The sequence below is a fragment of the Heterodontus francisci genome, chromosome 3 (assembly GCF_036365525.1).
Source record: "Heterodontus francisci isolate sHetFra1 chromosome 3, sHetFra1.hap1, whole genome shotgun sequence".
Lineage (NCBI taxonomy): Eukaryota > Metazoa > Chordata > Chondrichthyes > Heterodontiformes > Heterodontidae > Heterodontus > Heterodontus francisci.
Genome location: NC_090373.1, coordinates 143,672,894 through 143,689,839, shown reverse-complemented (window position 1 = coordinate 143,689,839; position 16,946 = coordinate 143,672,894). Strand labels below are relative to the sequence as shown.

General features: G+C 41.5%; 1 protein-coding gene across 1 annotated transcript in view; it reads right to left on the bottom strand.

Moving 5' to 3' along the window:
* The window catches only part of ibtk (inhibitor of Bruton agammaglobulinemia tyrosine kinase), a 161,905-nt gene that overhangs the window by 20,598 nt on the left and 124,361 nt on the right, over positions 1-16,946 (bottom strand). Inside the window, exons 22-24 of the mRNA XM_068026679.1 lie at positions 11,506-11,657; positions 5,462-5,616; positions 3,881-3,973 (exon numbers count right to left, since the gene is read on the bottom strand). Of these exons, the coding sequence (XP_067882780.1) occupies positions 3,881-3,973; positions 5,462-5,616; positions 11,506-11,657 (400 nt within the window). The remainder of the gene's footprint in view (positions 1-3,880; positions 3,974-5,461; positions 5,617-11,505; positions 11,658-16,946) is intronic.

Below are 16,946 nucleotides of genomic sequence, written 5' to 3'. Positions count from 1 at the left end.
TGCGAGAAGGACTACATGTAGCTGTCAATCAATGCTGATAAAGGTATACCCGGTATGTGGCAACTGAATGACTAGACTAGCCTTTACTTGACCCCTTAGATTCCTACTGTCCAGACAATAGGACTGAAGAAAACACTCTTGCAACCTTGCTATTAGCTTCATCACTGTTCAGTGTAGGGTCCTGTAACAGCCATTAAAATAAGCCTCAATTTCCTAAATTATTGAATCACAGAATGGATAGCACACAGGAGGTCATTCAGCCCATCATGTCCATGCTGGCTCTCAGGAAGAGCAACTCACCTAGTTCCACTCTCTTCCCTTCAGATAATTATCCAATTTGCTTTTGAATGCCTTGATTGAATTTACCTCCACCATACTCCCAGGCAGAGCATTCCTAGATCCTAATCACTCACTGTGTACAAATGTCTTTCCTCATGTCGTCGTTGCTTCTTTTGCCAATCACCTTAAATTGGTGTCCTCCGGTTTATGATCCTTCCACCAGTGGTAAGTTTCTCCCGATCTATTCTGTCTCGACCCCTCATGATTTTGAACACCTCTATCAAATCTCCTCTTAATCTTCTCTTCTCCTGGGGAACAGCCCCGGCTTCTCCAATCTATCCATGAAGTGGGCACCATACTCCAGTTGAGGCCGAATCAGGGTTTTATATAGGTTTCTCATAACTTCCTTGCTTTTGTACACTATGCCGCTGCTTTATTAACCACTTTCTGAACCTGCCCTGAAACCTTCAGTGATTTGTGCAAATATACCTCCAGCTCCCTCTGCTCCTGCATCCCCTTTAGAATTGTACCATTTCATATTGCCTTGCTTCCTTCTTCCTACCAAAATGAATCACTTCAGACCTTTCTGCATTAAGTTTCATCTTCCACTCATCTGCCCTTTCTACCAGGCTGTCTAAGGTTTATCACTATTCTCCTCAGTTCACAATACTTCCAAGTTTTGTGTCATCTGCAAATTTTGAAATTGTGCCCTGTGCACCAAAGTCTAGATCATTAATATAGATCGAGAAAAACAAGGGCCCTAACACCGACCCCTGGGGAACCCCACAATAGATCTTCGTCCAGTCCGAAAAACAACCTTTCACCACTACTCTGTGTATTTCTGTCACTCAGCCAACTTTGCATCCATGCTGTTCCTGTCCCTTTTATTCCATGGACTCTAACTTTGCTGATAAGCCTGTTATGTGGCACTTTATCAAATGCCTTTTGGAAGTCCATGTACACCACATCAAATACCCTCAGCAACCCCCTTCGTTACCTCTTCAAAAAACTCCAGCAAGTTAGTTATACTCGATTTCCCCATAACAAATCTGTGCTGGATTTCCTTAATGAATCCATATTTGCCCAAGTGACTGTTAATTTTGTCCTGAATTATTGTTTCTAGAAGTCTCCCTATCACCAAAGTTAAACTCACTGGCCTGTAGTTACTGGGCATATCTTTACATTCTTTTTTGAACAAGGGTGTAACTTTGGCAATTCTTCAGTCCTCTGGCACCACCCCTCTATCCAAGGAGGACTGGAAGGTTATGGCTAGCGCCTCCACAATTTCTACCCTTACATCCCTTAGTATCCTTGGATGCATCCTGTCCAATACTGGTGACTTACCAACTTTAAGCCTATTCAATACCTCTATCAATTTTTATCCCAGTGTGTCAACTGCCCCCACTTTCACTATCACTCGGGCAGCATCTTCTTCCTTGGTAAAGACAGATACAAAGTGCTCATTTGGTATCTCAGCCAAGCCCCCTGCCTCCATGCATAAATCCCCTTTTTGGTCCCTAATCGGCCCCACTCCTCCTTTTACCAACATTTTACTATTTATATGCCTATAGAAGATATTTGGATTCCCTTTTATGTTAGCTTCCAGTTTCTTTTCATACTCTCTCTTTGCTTCTCATTTCTTTTTTCATTCCCCTCTGAACCTTCTATATTCATATTCATCCTGGTTCTCAATTGCATTATCCGCCTGACATCTGTCATCTGGACTCTTTTTCTGCTTTATCTTACACTGTATCACTGTCATCCAGGGAGCTCTGGATCTGTTTGTCCTACGTTTCCCCTTTGTGGGAATGTAACTTGACTCTACCTGAACTATCTCCTCTTTGAATGCAGCCCATTGTTACATTATAGTTTTGACGGCCAATTTTTGATTCCAATTTACCTGGGACAGATTTGCTCTCATTACACTGAAGTTGGCCCTGCCCCAATTAATTATTTTTACTCTAGACTGCTCCTTGTGCTTTTCCACAGCTAACCTAAACCTTATGATACTATGGTCACTGTCCCCCTAAATGTTCCCCTACTGATACTTGATTCACTTGAGCCACCTCATTCTCCAGAACCAGATCCAGCAATGCTACCTTCCTTGTTGGGCCAGAAACAGGATGATCTAGAATATTTTCCTGAACACACTTCATAAACTCTATTTCCCTTGCTGCCCTTTACAATATCCCAGTCAATATTAGGATAATTAAAGAATTCCTCTGTTTGAACATAGAGATATTGAGCAGCAACCATATAGTGGAACCTACGGTAAAATAGCTGTTTGAATTGGAGGCAGATCAAATGAGGGAAGAACAATTTCAGGATTAAAATGAAATTTGAAAGCTTGCAACCCCATGAAGTCAGTCAGACTCTAAACAGGTATCATGCCAGCAATCTCAAAGTCAGCAGCCTACGACGGCTACTTCAATGGAGTCCAGTTCAAGCAATAATTCTATACAATTTGAATCATGAACCAGAAAGTGCACTCATCCTTTTTCCTACATATTAGTTTTTTGCACAGTATTATAGAAATACCTGTCATCTATTAGCATGTTGTAGAAAGTGCATGAATATGAATATGGAGGAAGAGGGGTATGTGCAGAAACTCCTGTGTCCACGAAAAAGATAAAGACTAGCTACCTCCTGTCTTCAATAACTTCAGTCTGTGGTTTTCTAAGCTTGCTTGTAGCATGTAATACAACAGTGTAAGTAAGCTATATGTTGTACTGAACCAATTCTTTGCTTGAACCAAGAATAGGAAGTCCACACAAATCCAGCTCCGACTCAATCCAATTACCCCAGTCTCTAATATGACACTGCATCTTGAACTGCTCCACTCACTGACTGATGCTCCAGACTACTTCTGGCCTGTTATATCAGAAACTATATACCAACAGGTACCCAAGATCTCTGTTGTACCTCTGTGTTTTGGCAGAATCAGTACATTGCTGAGATACCATGTTCTCTATTTGTGCTCTCATGCCTAGAGTCAGGATTCAAAGTGTGACTGATGTCCTGAACTTTCTTTTTTGGAGAGGAAACATTTTTAAAATGAAAGAAAAAAACCTTTTTTGAAGAAAATGTTTTGCATAAAACTGCCTTGTGTCTTGAAAAGGGCATATTTTTCTCTTGGCTTATAGAAGATTTAAATCAGCTCATGCTGGCTTTCTTGCTGAGGAGCCCAGAGCTAGAAAGGAACAACTGTAACACAGCAAAACAGCTAAAATCACAAAGGAACAAAACTATACTAATCCTTTCTGCAAAAAATGCTAGCTGTAGAGCTTGACTTATAGTAGTTGGAGAATGTGGACGATAGGTGCAGACATCCTTTAAAAAGGAGAGAAGGAGAAAGGTAATAAAATTGACACTTTACAGTGGTCCTGGGCTTTATCGATGCTGAGACAGGTCACACATAGTACAGTCCCAGTGATATGATGCAAATTTTAGAGGTTTGCTTATACTAGCATTTTCCACAGAAGCAAATTTAGTTAGGACAAGCTTCTACAGTGTGTAAAAGATACAAGAATGGAGAAGAATATTAAAGAATTTTGTTCTGATTCAGTACTTACTTTTGACAACAGTAAAGCTTTATACTCACCTTGCATTAGTCTTCAGTGCAGTTACACATTTTTGCATATTTTCTTCCATTTCCATTATAGCTCGTAGGCCTATAGTGGGAGGACTCGCAGGACTAAATAAGAAGAATTTATTTTAGGAAGTGCAGGAGAATTCTGTTGGTCACATTTAAACTGGTTATAGCTCTAATGAGAGTAGGACTAAGACAATGACATTAGCTCTTAATATGGGATAAATTTTAAATTGGTCTTAAATGTTGCAACTATGATATTGAAAATTCCTTATGCAAGTACGAAAGAGAACAGTAATGATAGCCAAGGCCTCATAAGGCATGAAAGATCAGCAGCAGGATGACACATCTGGAAAAGGGACAGTTATGATTAGCAGTAACTGGACCTCAGCAAAAAGAGAGAAAAAAGCATCAAGGGCTCGGGGACTAGCAAGAAAGGGGAGTCGGCTAGGAACAGACAGCAGAATGGCTTTGGAGGGAGATGGAGTAGCATTGGGAAGGGGGACTGAAGGGTAGAAATTTGTTTTGGGCAGAAACGCAAGTCGTCAGTATTGCATTTGCCGCCTGTTACACAGCCTGCCTGATGCTCATTTCCACTCAGTTAAACTGAATAGCAGCCGAGGTTTTATTTTATTATTCATCCCTGGGATGTGGGCATCGCCGGCTAGGTCAGCATTTATTGCCCATCCCTAATTGCCCTTGAGAAGGTGGTGGTGAGCTGCCTTCTTGAGCTGCTGCAGTCCATGTGGGGTGGGTACACACACAATGCTGTTAGGAAGGGAGTTCCAGAATTTTGACACAGTGACAGTGAAGGAACAGCGATATAGCTCCCAGTCAGGATGGTGAGAGACTTGGAGGGGAACTTGCAGGTGGTGGTGTTCCCAAGCATCTGCTGCCCTTATCCTTCTAGGTGGTCGAGGTTGTGAGTTTGGAAGGTGCTGTCTAAGGAGCCTTGGTCCGTAGAACAGTCATCTGATGGGACCCTGCCCATTTCTGTGCTACTGCCCAAAATGAATTTCAACCGCTGAAGCATTTTCTCTAACCATTGCACAGCAGACCATTCCTCCAGTTTCATAACACATGCTTTACAATGTCTGTATACATTGCGGATTGCTGAGCCAAAATTACTGTATCCAGAATTTGTTTTCAATCTTAATACGAAGAATATGACAAATTCATTTAAGAGATCAACCATTTCTTGATCCTCTATATTTCTAGCAAGTTCATACTCTTCTCCTTTAAGACCCTCCTTAAAATCTACCACTTTGACCAAGATTTGGCCACCCCGTCTTTGGCTCAGTATCCACTTTTTCCCCAATTATCCCTCTGAAGTGCCTTGGCATATTTTTCTGCAATAAAGATGCCACATAAATCTAAGCTGTTATTGTTGTTAAAGGATCATCTTCTTTAATCAACACATCCACAATATGCAGAACTTAGAAACACTTTGGACAGAACTAAATTATGCTATGTTTTTATCACTCATAGACCAAGAGTATAATATTCATGATAGACACGTAACCAATATATTCATATTAAACCAATTGTTATTAGAAAGTAAGTTTTCTAAATCAGAACGTGCGAGATTTATACCTGAGAGAACTGGTCACCCAGCCAGTAGCACTTCCAGAGTTGGATCTAGGAATGGGCTTTGGGTTTGACTCTCTCTTAGTGGTCCATATTTTCTCATTCATTTTTGCCTCTTCAGTTGGATTTTTTAGCTCAGAAATATGGGCTCGTTCATCAACCTAAAACATGAAACAATCATCTAGAAGATACTGACTGCAAAGATATTTTAAACCCTTGAAATTACTGATTAACTTGGTCATTGACCTCTATTCATAAAGGATCACAGATAATTACATAGAATATGGATAGCTGATAGTAGATTACAAGGCAGTAAATCCAATTGATGGGTTCAGACAATGTCAAACTACAAGAGCAAAGCTTCAGCAGTTTATATGGTCATCTAGACCAACTAAATTTTTGCCTTAGCATCATTGAAAAATTTGATAATTTTCCACACAAAGCTGTAAATTCATTCGACATTTTTAAAGTCGTATTATACTTCTGCAACCACTGCAAAATATCACATAATGCATGCCATGATGGAATACTACAATCTTGACATAGGAAAGGTAAAATTAGTTATTCTATTAGTTAGAATAAATTCACTACCCTTAATCAAAATAGCATAAGTCTAACTTAATCCTGACTGTAGCTTGGCCCCAGTCATCTGTCATGCTCTGGGGGCCATCAAGAGCTTCTTGCCATTTCAACATACTTGTACATCTCAAAAATTGATATGATTGCATCTATAATGTCATAGTCACTCCATGACTCTCTGTCAAACTTTGTGTTTTGCAAAAATGGGATTTGAAGCCATTTTTCAGCCAATGAAAAGCCAGCCTTTGAAATTTTCTGCCACTTCCAAAATGGTTAATAGAAACTAGGAAGAAGGAGGTAGGCAGCTAGAGTATTAAAATTAGATTAAGGGAAATAAATTAATTTTCACAGAATCACAGAATAATACAGTGCAGAAGAGGCCCATCGAGTCTGCACCGATGCATTAAAACACCTGACCTGTCCACCTAATCCCATTTGCCAGCACTTGGCCCATAGCCTTGAATGTTATGAATGTAATTTTACTTTTTATTTTTAAATTTTAAGTTTAAACAGTAAAGTGAACTTGGTGGGCAAAGTAATGATGGGGAAAACAGTCAATTTTTAAAACAAAAGTTCAATGTTTTAATTAAAATTACAGTCTTACATTAGTTAACTACAGTAGTCTGTCCCAACAATTTTACTACAGGTCCGATATCCAAAATGTGGCACCATTGTAGGTAGATCTTGCTTTTCGTTGGGGCCCAGTATTCTTTTTAAACCTTGCTCGCTGTAGAAGACTTTTCTCTCTTGGGGTTCATGTGTCTTCAGAGGTTTGTGAGGAAGAGATGGGAGCAGACAGGAGAGAGATCTTCTCAGTTCAGGATCAAAAGAAACTTTCTGCCTTCAAATTCTCTTTGGTCAGTTCAAAAGAAAACCCTAGAACATTTAGGTAGTCCTGGCCCTGGTGGATTTATCCTCCTTAGCAGGCCCTGGAATGCACTTCTTCACCTTCGATGTTTGTTATTATGTAAATGTCTTTTTCCAGCCATGGCTGATCTGTCTAACATGTCATTTCCTCGCTCCAACAACCATTTAAAAATCAATGTTCATGACAAAATTGATGTGCCTTATTCTTGGCAGATGGGGGCCGAGCATGACATCGGTCTCTCAGGGGAGAACCTTTCCTAGTTATCCCACAAATCTGAAAAGGGCAAAGGGTTGGAAGGTGATAGGAGCCCAAGCAGTCCTGGGAGAGAAACAAAGCAAGAGACACAGGGGGCCCTCCTCTAGCCAAAATGGAAGGTGATGTGAGCAAGAGAGAGACCCGAAGACCTGTGTGCTTCCATTGTAATAAAGCAGGGCATTTAAAAACTGACAGCTGAAAACTAAAGAGAAAACCTGTAGGCTTAATCAGGGTACACCTGTTCAGTGAAGAAGGGAACCCAACGGAAAGCACAGCAGAACAAACTGTGGCTTTAACTGCAGTAAGAGTGAGACCCTGGAAGTTTACAGCTGCAAGTGCAGGAAAATTTAAATAGGATTCCTGAAGGTTATCAGGGTTTTGCGTCTGAAGGGAAAGTAACCCCATAGTAATTTACAGGGACACAGAGGCCACTAACTCGCTTTTACTGGAGAAAAGCCTGACCTTTTCCCCAGAGAGTGTAGTGAACACCAGAATGGCGGTGAATGGTATTGGAGGGCAGTGTATGCCTGTACCTGTACATCGGGTGCACCTGGAGTGCGACCTAGTTTCGGGTCCGGTGACCGTAGGGATTGTCCCTGGTTTGCCTGTGGTGGGGTTTGACCTGCTCCTCAGTAATGATCTGGCGGGGGTGAAGGTGGTAGCCCCACCAGTAGTGAAAGAAAGACCACAGGAGGTCAGGGAAACAGGGCACTGACAGGAGACGGACCCCTGCAGTTTCCCTGAATGTGTAGTGGATCAGGCCATGATCAAACCAGTTCCCCCAGAGGAGACTGAATTGGCACTGCAGACATATGACCAGGTCTGTCTGTCTGAGACTTTCTTTGGAAAGTTAGAAGAGGCAGGGAATGAATTAAATGGGCGGCACAGTGGCGCAGTGGTTCGCACCGCAGCCTCACAGCTCCAGCGACCCGGGTTCAATTCTGGGTACTGCCTGTGTGCAGTTTGCAAGTTCTCCCTGTGTCTGCGTGGGTTTCCTCCGGGTGCTCCGGTTTCCTCCCACAGACTTGCCAAAGACTTGCGGGTTGATAGGTTAATTGGCCATTATAAATTGCCCCTAGTATAGGTAAGTGGTAGGGAAATATAGGAACAGGTGGGGATGTGGTAGGAATATGGAATTAGTGTAGGATTAGTATAAAAATGGGTGGTTGATGGTCGGCACAGACTCGGTGGGCCGAAGGGCCTGTTTCAGTGTTGTATCTCTAAACTAAACTAAATGGATTTTCTCTAGCTGAGGCTCAGCAAGCCGACCCAGTATTGCAAGAGTTAGCACAGGCTGCCCAGTCTGAAAGTGAAGCAGAGGGGTCCCTCATTGCTACTATTTAAAGAATGATGTACTGATGATAAAATGATTCTCCTCACAGACCTGAGAGCAAGGAGGGGACAGTAGTTCACCAGTTAGTGGTGCCACAGAGGTATTGGAGACAGATATTAAGAAGGGCCCACGAGACTACAGTGTCTGTACATGCCAGTATACGAAAAACCAAAGCCTGCAGAAGGCAGCAGTTGACTGGCCAAAGCTCCACAAAGATGCGGTGGAGTACTGCAGGAGATGCCACATGTGCCAGGTTGAGGGGAAATCCCAATCTACAGAGAAACGTCCCTCCCCTAAAGTCCAGTACCGGTGTTAGGAGGACCCTCCAGCAGAGGGCTGGTGAACTGTAAGGGACCCCACCAAGAACAAAGGAGACAGGCAGGTATAAGGCTGGTAAAAGGTTAGAAAGGGCAGGGGAAAAAGCGAACAAAAGGGCAGGTTAAAGGAAAGCCGGGCGGAATCCTGGATGAAAACCCCTACTGTCCAGTCAGCCAATCCCAAAAAATGTGAGAAGTTAGACCCCACATCCTCCTATGTAAATGCAGACACTAGAAGCACCCCACCAGAGGAGTTGCTAACATCATTTACAGGAACCTGCAGAGACAAAGACAGTCCTTTAGGGGGCACAGAAACCCTGAAGGTGATGCCTCAGCTAGTCGAAGTGCCACAGGGGAGTCCAGTAAAGTCTGCATAAATACCTGCAGGCAGGAATGTCCCAGAGGACAAAGGGGAGATTAGCAAAGAATCCTCCCCCAGTCAGAAAAGGGACCCTCCCACCCATCCCGATGTCAAAAGCATTTGCACGACTCAGCAAAGCACTGAATGTTCAGGATAGACCCGCCCACCAGTGACTCTCCTGAAAAAAAAAATTACCTCAGCAGGAGCAAAGACCCGAGGCAGCCACGGAAATGGGCAAACGGAAGAAAAACTTCCCCAAAAAACACATGTTTATTGGGATGCCAAAAAGGGGCAATTAAAGCAGCACTGATACAAAGAAAAGACAGGCCGTAATAAGTTTTAGGATTTATGAATGAATGGGAATGAATGAGAGAAATGCATGCTTTTTTTCTGTGTCTTATATTTTCTCTCAACCCTTTTAATGAAATGCGCTTTTCTCAAATCACATTTCATTCTGCTGGATGTGGAGATGTCACGCAGACCCCAACCCCCTACCTGCCAAGAATGAGGCATATTAGTTTGGCATATGAACACTGATTTGAAAACTGAAATGAAGGAAGGACTTATTTTTTTTTAAATCACCAGGCCCTTAGCTGGAAAGACATTTTTATATTAACATACAGAGAGACAAAGGTTTTTCTTCCCTTATCCAGTTTAACCCACAATGGGCTTTGAGCACCATTGAAGGTGAGGGAGCTCAAATTTCAGGATGACTGCTGGGATGGCTGAATCCACAAACAGACATGGTCAGACCAGCTGATCACATGACTAGCCTGCCTGGCAACCTGTTTTTTCTGAATTGTACAAACAGTTTGAACTGAAAGACTGTTTGCTCCTGCAGTGAGAAGACCTCTCCTGTCAGCTCCCACCTCTTTCTCACAAGCCTCTGGACCCATTGAGGACATATGAACCTCAAAAGAGAAAAGCCTCCTACATCGAACAAGGTTTAAGAATAATGCTGGGCCCCAATGAAAAGCAAGACCTACCTACAATCAAGGACTTTACAGCGAGCTCGAAGAACAGTAACCAAAACCAAATCAGATATTGCCTCAAACTTCTCCACTTTATTTCTTCTGCTCTTTTCTGTCTCTATCTGTATGTGCATATTGTGTATGTATGCTAGTATGGGCGTATTGCTTTTCCGTGGGCGTTAACCGAATTAGAGTTTAAGTTTAATGAAGTTCAATCTTTTTTCTTTAAACCTAAGAAAACCTGTTTGGCTAGTTTATTTGCCTTATAATTAGAAAGCGGTGAACAAGGAATCAATAAAGGGGAGCTTAAAAAAAAAAGTGTGTTTAAAATTAAACCCTGTTACGGTAAGGCCAAGTAAAAGCGGAGAGGGAACCCTAGATCCTTTTTTCTCACCTGACCGTAACAGACACACACTAGCCAATCATTAGCTACATATCAAGTATTTTGATTTGTGTAATTATTTCTGTACTTAGTATTTCTAATGCAGTGCAATCAATGAACAGTAAATGTAAAAATGTTTTGTTAAAAAAAGGCAAAATGAGGGGGTCAGGTAGCTCAGTTGGCTGGACAGCTAGCATGCGATACAGAAAGACGCCAACAGCGTGGGTTCAATTCCCGTACCGGCTGTGGTAGCTCATGGAAGCCTGCCTCCTCGCCTTGCCCCATGCTTGTGGTGTGGTGACCCTCAAGCTATACATCACCAACTGTCTCTCTCTCTCTCATGGGGAGAGATGCCTAAGGTCCTTTGGGACTATGGCTAGAACAACAGATCAGTTCCATGTATTAGAAAACTATACCTTATAGACTTTATTAAAAATTATAACTGGAAAATAAAATATTGGATACATTGCAAAAACTGTCAACTTTTGTTTCAATTTATATTTTATATTCCTTGCTTAGTTTTATAGATAAACTCGGGTAGCTTAAAATTGAGGAAAGCCATTTTATGTAGGATAGAAATATAAACTGCTGACAAAGTCTTAAAAAATTGGACATTCTCTGAAAATGATAAATTTATGAAATCCCCTATTCTGCAATATTGATCTGATTTAGATTTCAAATGAGTGTCAGAAAAGTTTAAAAGTTACTCTGTTCAAATACACAAATTTTCTTAGTCAATAAAAATTAATTCATAAAATGTTAATAGTGATATTCACAAAGGAAAAAATACAACAGTGATGAGGGCTAGTAAGCAAGGTAGTGAAAAGCTGCAGCAAACCACAAAGGACAGGGTGCAACAGGAAATTAGGGAAATAACGAAGGATTGCCAAAGGACCCCAAAGCTGTAAAGTGGCTCAAGGCTAGATTGTTTTAGCATCTTGCACTGTAATAATCATCGTCATCAACAGCATACTGTCTGCAGACCTCAGGTTTCTCCTGGCAGAATCCAGCAGCAAAGTCAGGTGAAGCTAATTCTCTGGGGCTGGCTACTCCACCTGCATAGCTCCCTTCAGAATCAGACATTAACACCTCCTGCAGGGATTCCATTGAATTAGTTTTACCAGGTCTTAGCAAATCTGCAAGAATAAAGAATATTAATCTTAAAGCAACAGTTATAAAATGTTCTGTACAATGAGAAGTCTTGCATACATCACATCTTAAATGTATCCATAACATATAAAGTGATGTGTTGCCCATTTTTCAAATTGGCTGAAATAACCAGTCAGGTTAACTAAGCAGATTCACTGAAATGTTTTTTTAAAATAAAAAGCTGCCAATCAAGAACTAGGAACCTACATAAAACAAGACAAAATTCTCAATGTTTTTTTGATTCTTTCAGAAGTTTTGTTTCATCATTCAGCTTGAATAAGTATCACGTTAAAACAAATAATTCACAAATAAATATTTTAACTTATTCAGTGGCGCAGTGGTTAGCACCGCAGCCTCACAGCTCCAGGGACCCAGGTTCAATTCTGGGTACTGCCTGTGCGAAGTTTGCAAGTTCTCCCTGTGACCGCGTGGGTTTTCGCCGGGTGCTCCGGTTTCCTCCCACAGCCAAAGACTTGCAGGTGATAGGTAAATTGGCCATTGTAAATTGCCCGAAGTGTAGACAGGTGGTAGGGAATATGGGATTACTGTAGGGTTAGTATAAATGGGTGGCTGTTGGTCGGCACAGACTCGGTGGGCCGAAGGGCCTGCTTCAGTGCTGTATCTCTAAATAAATAAATAAATTGCTGATGCCGTGCTGCAAATTTGGCCAATTAGTTTTCTCCAGAAAGTGTAACTTCTTTCAGAGATAAGGGTCTAAAGTCTGGAGCTTGCTTTCTTCCATTAGGCCTTCCCAAAATTTTTCAGCTTTTAGTGCCTGCTTCAGCTATCTCAGATCTGCAGAAGTGCATCCTTGGTGCCTGCCCTTTTGTGGACCATGCTAGTTTTTTTCACAAGTTTTAGTGCAAAGGCTTTTTATTTGTTCCTCTTGTCCCATCTCAAAAGCCCCAGCTGAGCAGCAGTAAATTAAATTTCCAATCTGAAGGCTTGATAAATCCAGCATGACATCTCCCTACATCCCTCCTAACCAGACTACCTCACTGCTGCTTTTTGAGACCTGACATCTTTTGGACCTTATTATTCCAACCTTGAACCACGGCTCAACACCTCAGCAAAAAGCTCTAACCCAACATAGAATCACCACTCAAGGCATACATAACACAAAAGAAAAATGCCTTTTTATTTCAATTCCCTCATAATCTGATTAAGTATTCTCCACCAACTTGTAGAGAGAGAGAGAGAGAGAGAGAGAGAAAGATCAACAGATTTTTGTTAGGTAAAGATATCAAGGGATATGGAGCAAAGGAGGATAACTGAAGTATAGATCAGCCAGGATCTAATTCAATAGGGAAGAGGATTAAGGAGCAAAATGGCCTACTCCTGTTCCCATGTTCTTAACTAAAATAGTTAACCATAAAAACAGTACATTTCGTATCTGCCACACATCTGTTATTCACAAAGCAACTGGTATGTTAGGGAAAAAGACAGAATGATCTTGGGTCCATTGTGTTCTTACATAATAACAATTATAAAATGAATTGCTGTGTGTGTAGTAGTAGAAAGCAATTTCTTTCTCTGAATAGTCAGCACTGATATTGGTTACTGTAAAGATCACTACTTTACAAACAACTTACATAAGTCATGTATTTGTGTAATCTATTTCTAACCGTTCAGGATGCAGGATGCTCCAGTTGCATTATGTGTCATAAATACATAGCAAACCAAACCACTGTGTAATCTTGTGTAATCTAGTCTCAACAGACTATCTTTGCAAAGGCTTCACACTTATATCATTAGCCTTGCAGCTAGTGCACATCCACTGCATCACGTCCTTCAAAAGACATCATCCATAAAAATAATAATTTCAGGACATCACACTTCAGGGCATGTCATCCATAGGGCAAAAGAAAAAAAGTCAGATAACTGGATGAACTGACTGCTTAAATTATCAAGTATTCAACTAATTCAGTTAAACAAATTAAAAGCATTTAGGAGCAAGAAAACAACAAAAACTGAGCTAACAAATCTCCCAATTCTTTTTTGAAAATGTACCAATTTCAAAGTGGCAAATAGCAGGAAGAGAACAATAAAATCGCTAAATTAATTCTGTGAAGTTGAGTTGGCTTTTCAATTTTCCACCGACTGAAAATGTAGGCTAAAAAATAGTATTTGTAGCAAAAATTTTAAAAATCTTAATAAAATGCTTGTTCTTACGAAGAGTAGCTTGGAAATGTTGGAAGTCCATGAAAAATGTTTTCTCTGGGACGTTTACTCCTCTGTTGGGAACCCAGGAATCATTCGGGAGTACTTCGCTGCAGTTTGAAATATTAGGGTGGATTTTGTTGCCAGATTTTCTGCCATTGTTTTTTTCCTTCCCAATCTAAATTATTCCCAGCAAGAACCCTCCTCCTCAACACTCACCTAGGTTTCACACACTGCTTTACCAAAGTTTCTGCAAACTGAGCTGCCCCTTATGTTCTCTTCAGCAGCTTGACTGGATCTGCATTCCATGCTTTCTTCAGCAGCATGCTCCTTGCTCAAAATTGTTCCGACTTTGCACTGCTTAGATGTTTCCGATGCTCCTAAAAAGCAGAGCTGTTCCTGCTGTCTTTTCCTACCTGCCAGTTTTCTAAATAGTTATTGCTGCATTTGGCTCTCCTACTGTAGTTGCTAATTTGTAGCTTTGTTTAGAAAGTATTTTGAATGATAATGGAATGAAAGGCTATGTGAAAGTCAGGGCAGGCTGGGTCAATAAGGAGGGTGGTCTGGTATTGCTACCTTTAGTATAAGAGTGGGATTGACTCCCAAAATTATCGAGCGACTATTTTATGATATTTATGGTCAAGGATGTTGTATGAGCAAGCTGGGAGTGAAGTGAATTTAGAAATATAGAAATAAAATATTTTGCTCTGAGTTTGAGCTTTGTTCTGACTAGGTGTACCTATCCCTGACCCATTGCAAGAGATGCAGTGGCCTCACTATAATTATGCTAAGTAGTCAATTAAATACAACTTCAGACTCTTCATTTGTGTATTCCCTGTGACCCATGTTTTACCTGCCATCCAGTGCTTTACCTTTTCACCAGACTCAACTGTACTCTAGTGCAAATGCTCAATTGCATTTCCAGCTGGTATTTGGGCTTTTCAGTGTCCCGGCTCTTATCTCCTTCTTCAGTACTTCCAGATCCCAGCTTCTTGCAGTACCCATGAATTATATAACCTCAAACTTCTTAGCTACTTCCAAAATGTTTGACCACCCCCAATAGCCCAACTTCCTTCCTGATTTCTTGCATACCTCAGAACCGTTACTTCAGTCTTCTCTGAACAGTCCCAAGCTGCCAAGTAGTTTCAGACACCAGTTTCCTCTCTCCTTCCTCAGTGCTACTGACCTGACGCACTCCTGTACAACACAACTACATCCCAGCGAGACACGCATTGTACCAGAGCCCAGCCACCTGCAACGTGAGTGTTCCCAAACCTGAGTTCATCTGCAGACCATTCCTGATTTAATCCTCATGCCTAGCCTCCCACATTCTAAGCCTCATCAGTTGCTTCCTCCCAACTGCAGTCCATTTTTCTGCTCCACACCCAGCCCCCAGGCCTAATCCTCAGTCCCACCTTCACTCTCAACTGCCCATGTTGCACCAACTCTACGACAGCCTCTTCTCACCATCATCTTTAAAGCAGTACGCATTGCTGCCCATTTCTGCATGCCCAGGCATGACAGATATTGAATACTGCAGTACAGGAATATATGCAACAGCCAGAGAGATTACATATGAACATACGAATTAGGAGTAGATGTAGGTCATTCGGCCCCTCTAGCCTGCTCTGCCATTCAATAAGATCATGGCTGATCTGTTTGTGTCTTGAATTCCACACTCCCATCGACCCCTGATAACCTTTGATTCCCTTGCCTAACAAGAATCTATCTAACCCCTGCCTTAAAATTATTCAATGACCCCGCCTCCACCACCTTCTAAGGCAGAGTTCCAAAGTCACATACCCTCAGAGAAAAAATTTCTCCTCATCTCTGTCCTTAAAGGGCAACCCCTAATTTTACAACAGTGCACCCTAGTTCTGGACTCCCCCACAAGAGGAAACAAGCTTTCCACATCCACCTTGTCAAGACATAAGGACATAAGAAATAGGAGCAGGAGTAGGCCATTTGGCCCCTCAAGCCTGCCCCACCGTTCAGTAAGATCATGGCTGATCTCAGGATCTTATATACTTCAATCAAGTCTCCCCTCACTTTTCTAAACTCCAGTGAAAACAAGCCCAGTCTGTCCAACCTTTCCTCATAAAACAATCCGCTCATTCCAGGTATCAATCTAGTAAACCTCCTCTGAACCACCTCCAACGCACTCATATCCTCCCTTAAATAAGGAGACCAAAACTGCACACAGTATTCAAGATGTGGTCTCATCAATAACCTGTATAACTGAAGCATAACATCCTTACTGTTATTTTCAATTCCACTCATAATAAAGGATAGCATTCCTTTAGCCTTCTTTATTACTTGCTGTACCTGTATGCTAATTTTTTGTGACTCATGCGCTAGAACACCTAGGTCCCTCTGCACTTCGGAGTTCTGCAGTCATTCTCCGTTTAAGTAATACTCTGTTTTTTTATTCTTCCTGCCCAAGAGAACAACTTCACATTTTCCCGCATTATACTCCATCTGCCAGATTTTTGCCCACTCACTCAACGTATCTATATCGGTCTGCAAGCTCCTTATGTCCTCTTCACAACATACTTTCCTACCTATCTTTGTGTCATCTGCAAATTTAGCTACCAGGCCATCCCTCCCCTCATCTAAGTCATTGATATAAATTATAAAAAGTTGAGGTCCCAGCACAGACCCCCTGCGGGACTTCATTTGTCACATCCATCCAGAAAAGGACCCATTTATGCATACTCTCTGTTTTCTGCCAGCCAGCCAATCTTCTATCCATGCTAAGATGTTACTCAGTACACCATGAGCTTCTCCTTTGCACAATTAAAGCAGCGAGAAAGGTGATCCTCCAACATGAGCGATGCCAAAAGATATCTGTTTACAGTAAAAATCCTTTGAAGTCATTACAATCCTTAATCTACAAAACAGTATCATACCTCCCAATGGGCTAGTAGCCAAAGGCACTGCACAATGTACCACTAAACTGTATAAAGTAGAAAAGTCTCTCATCAAATTACAAGTCTGGGGAAAGAGATTCCACTAATTGGGGTTGTGGGACTAGATGGAAAACTTAACCAAGTGTCTGCTTAGCATTAGTAATTCCCTTCAGAAAGTGCATGTGCTTGAACAATGGATGAGAAGAG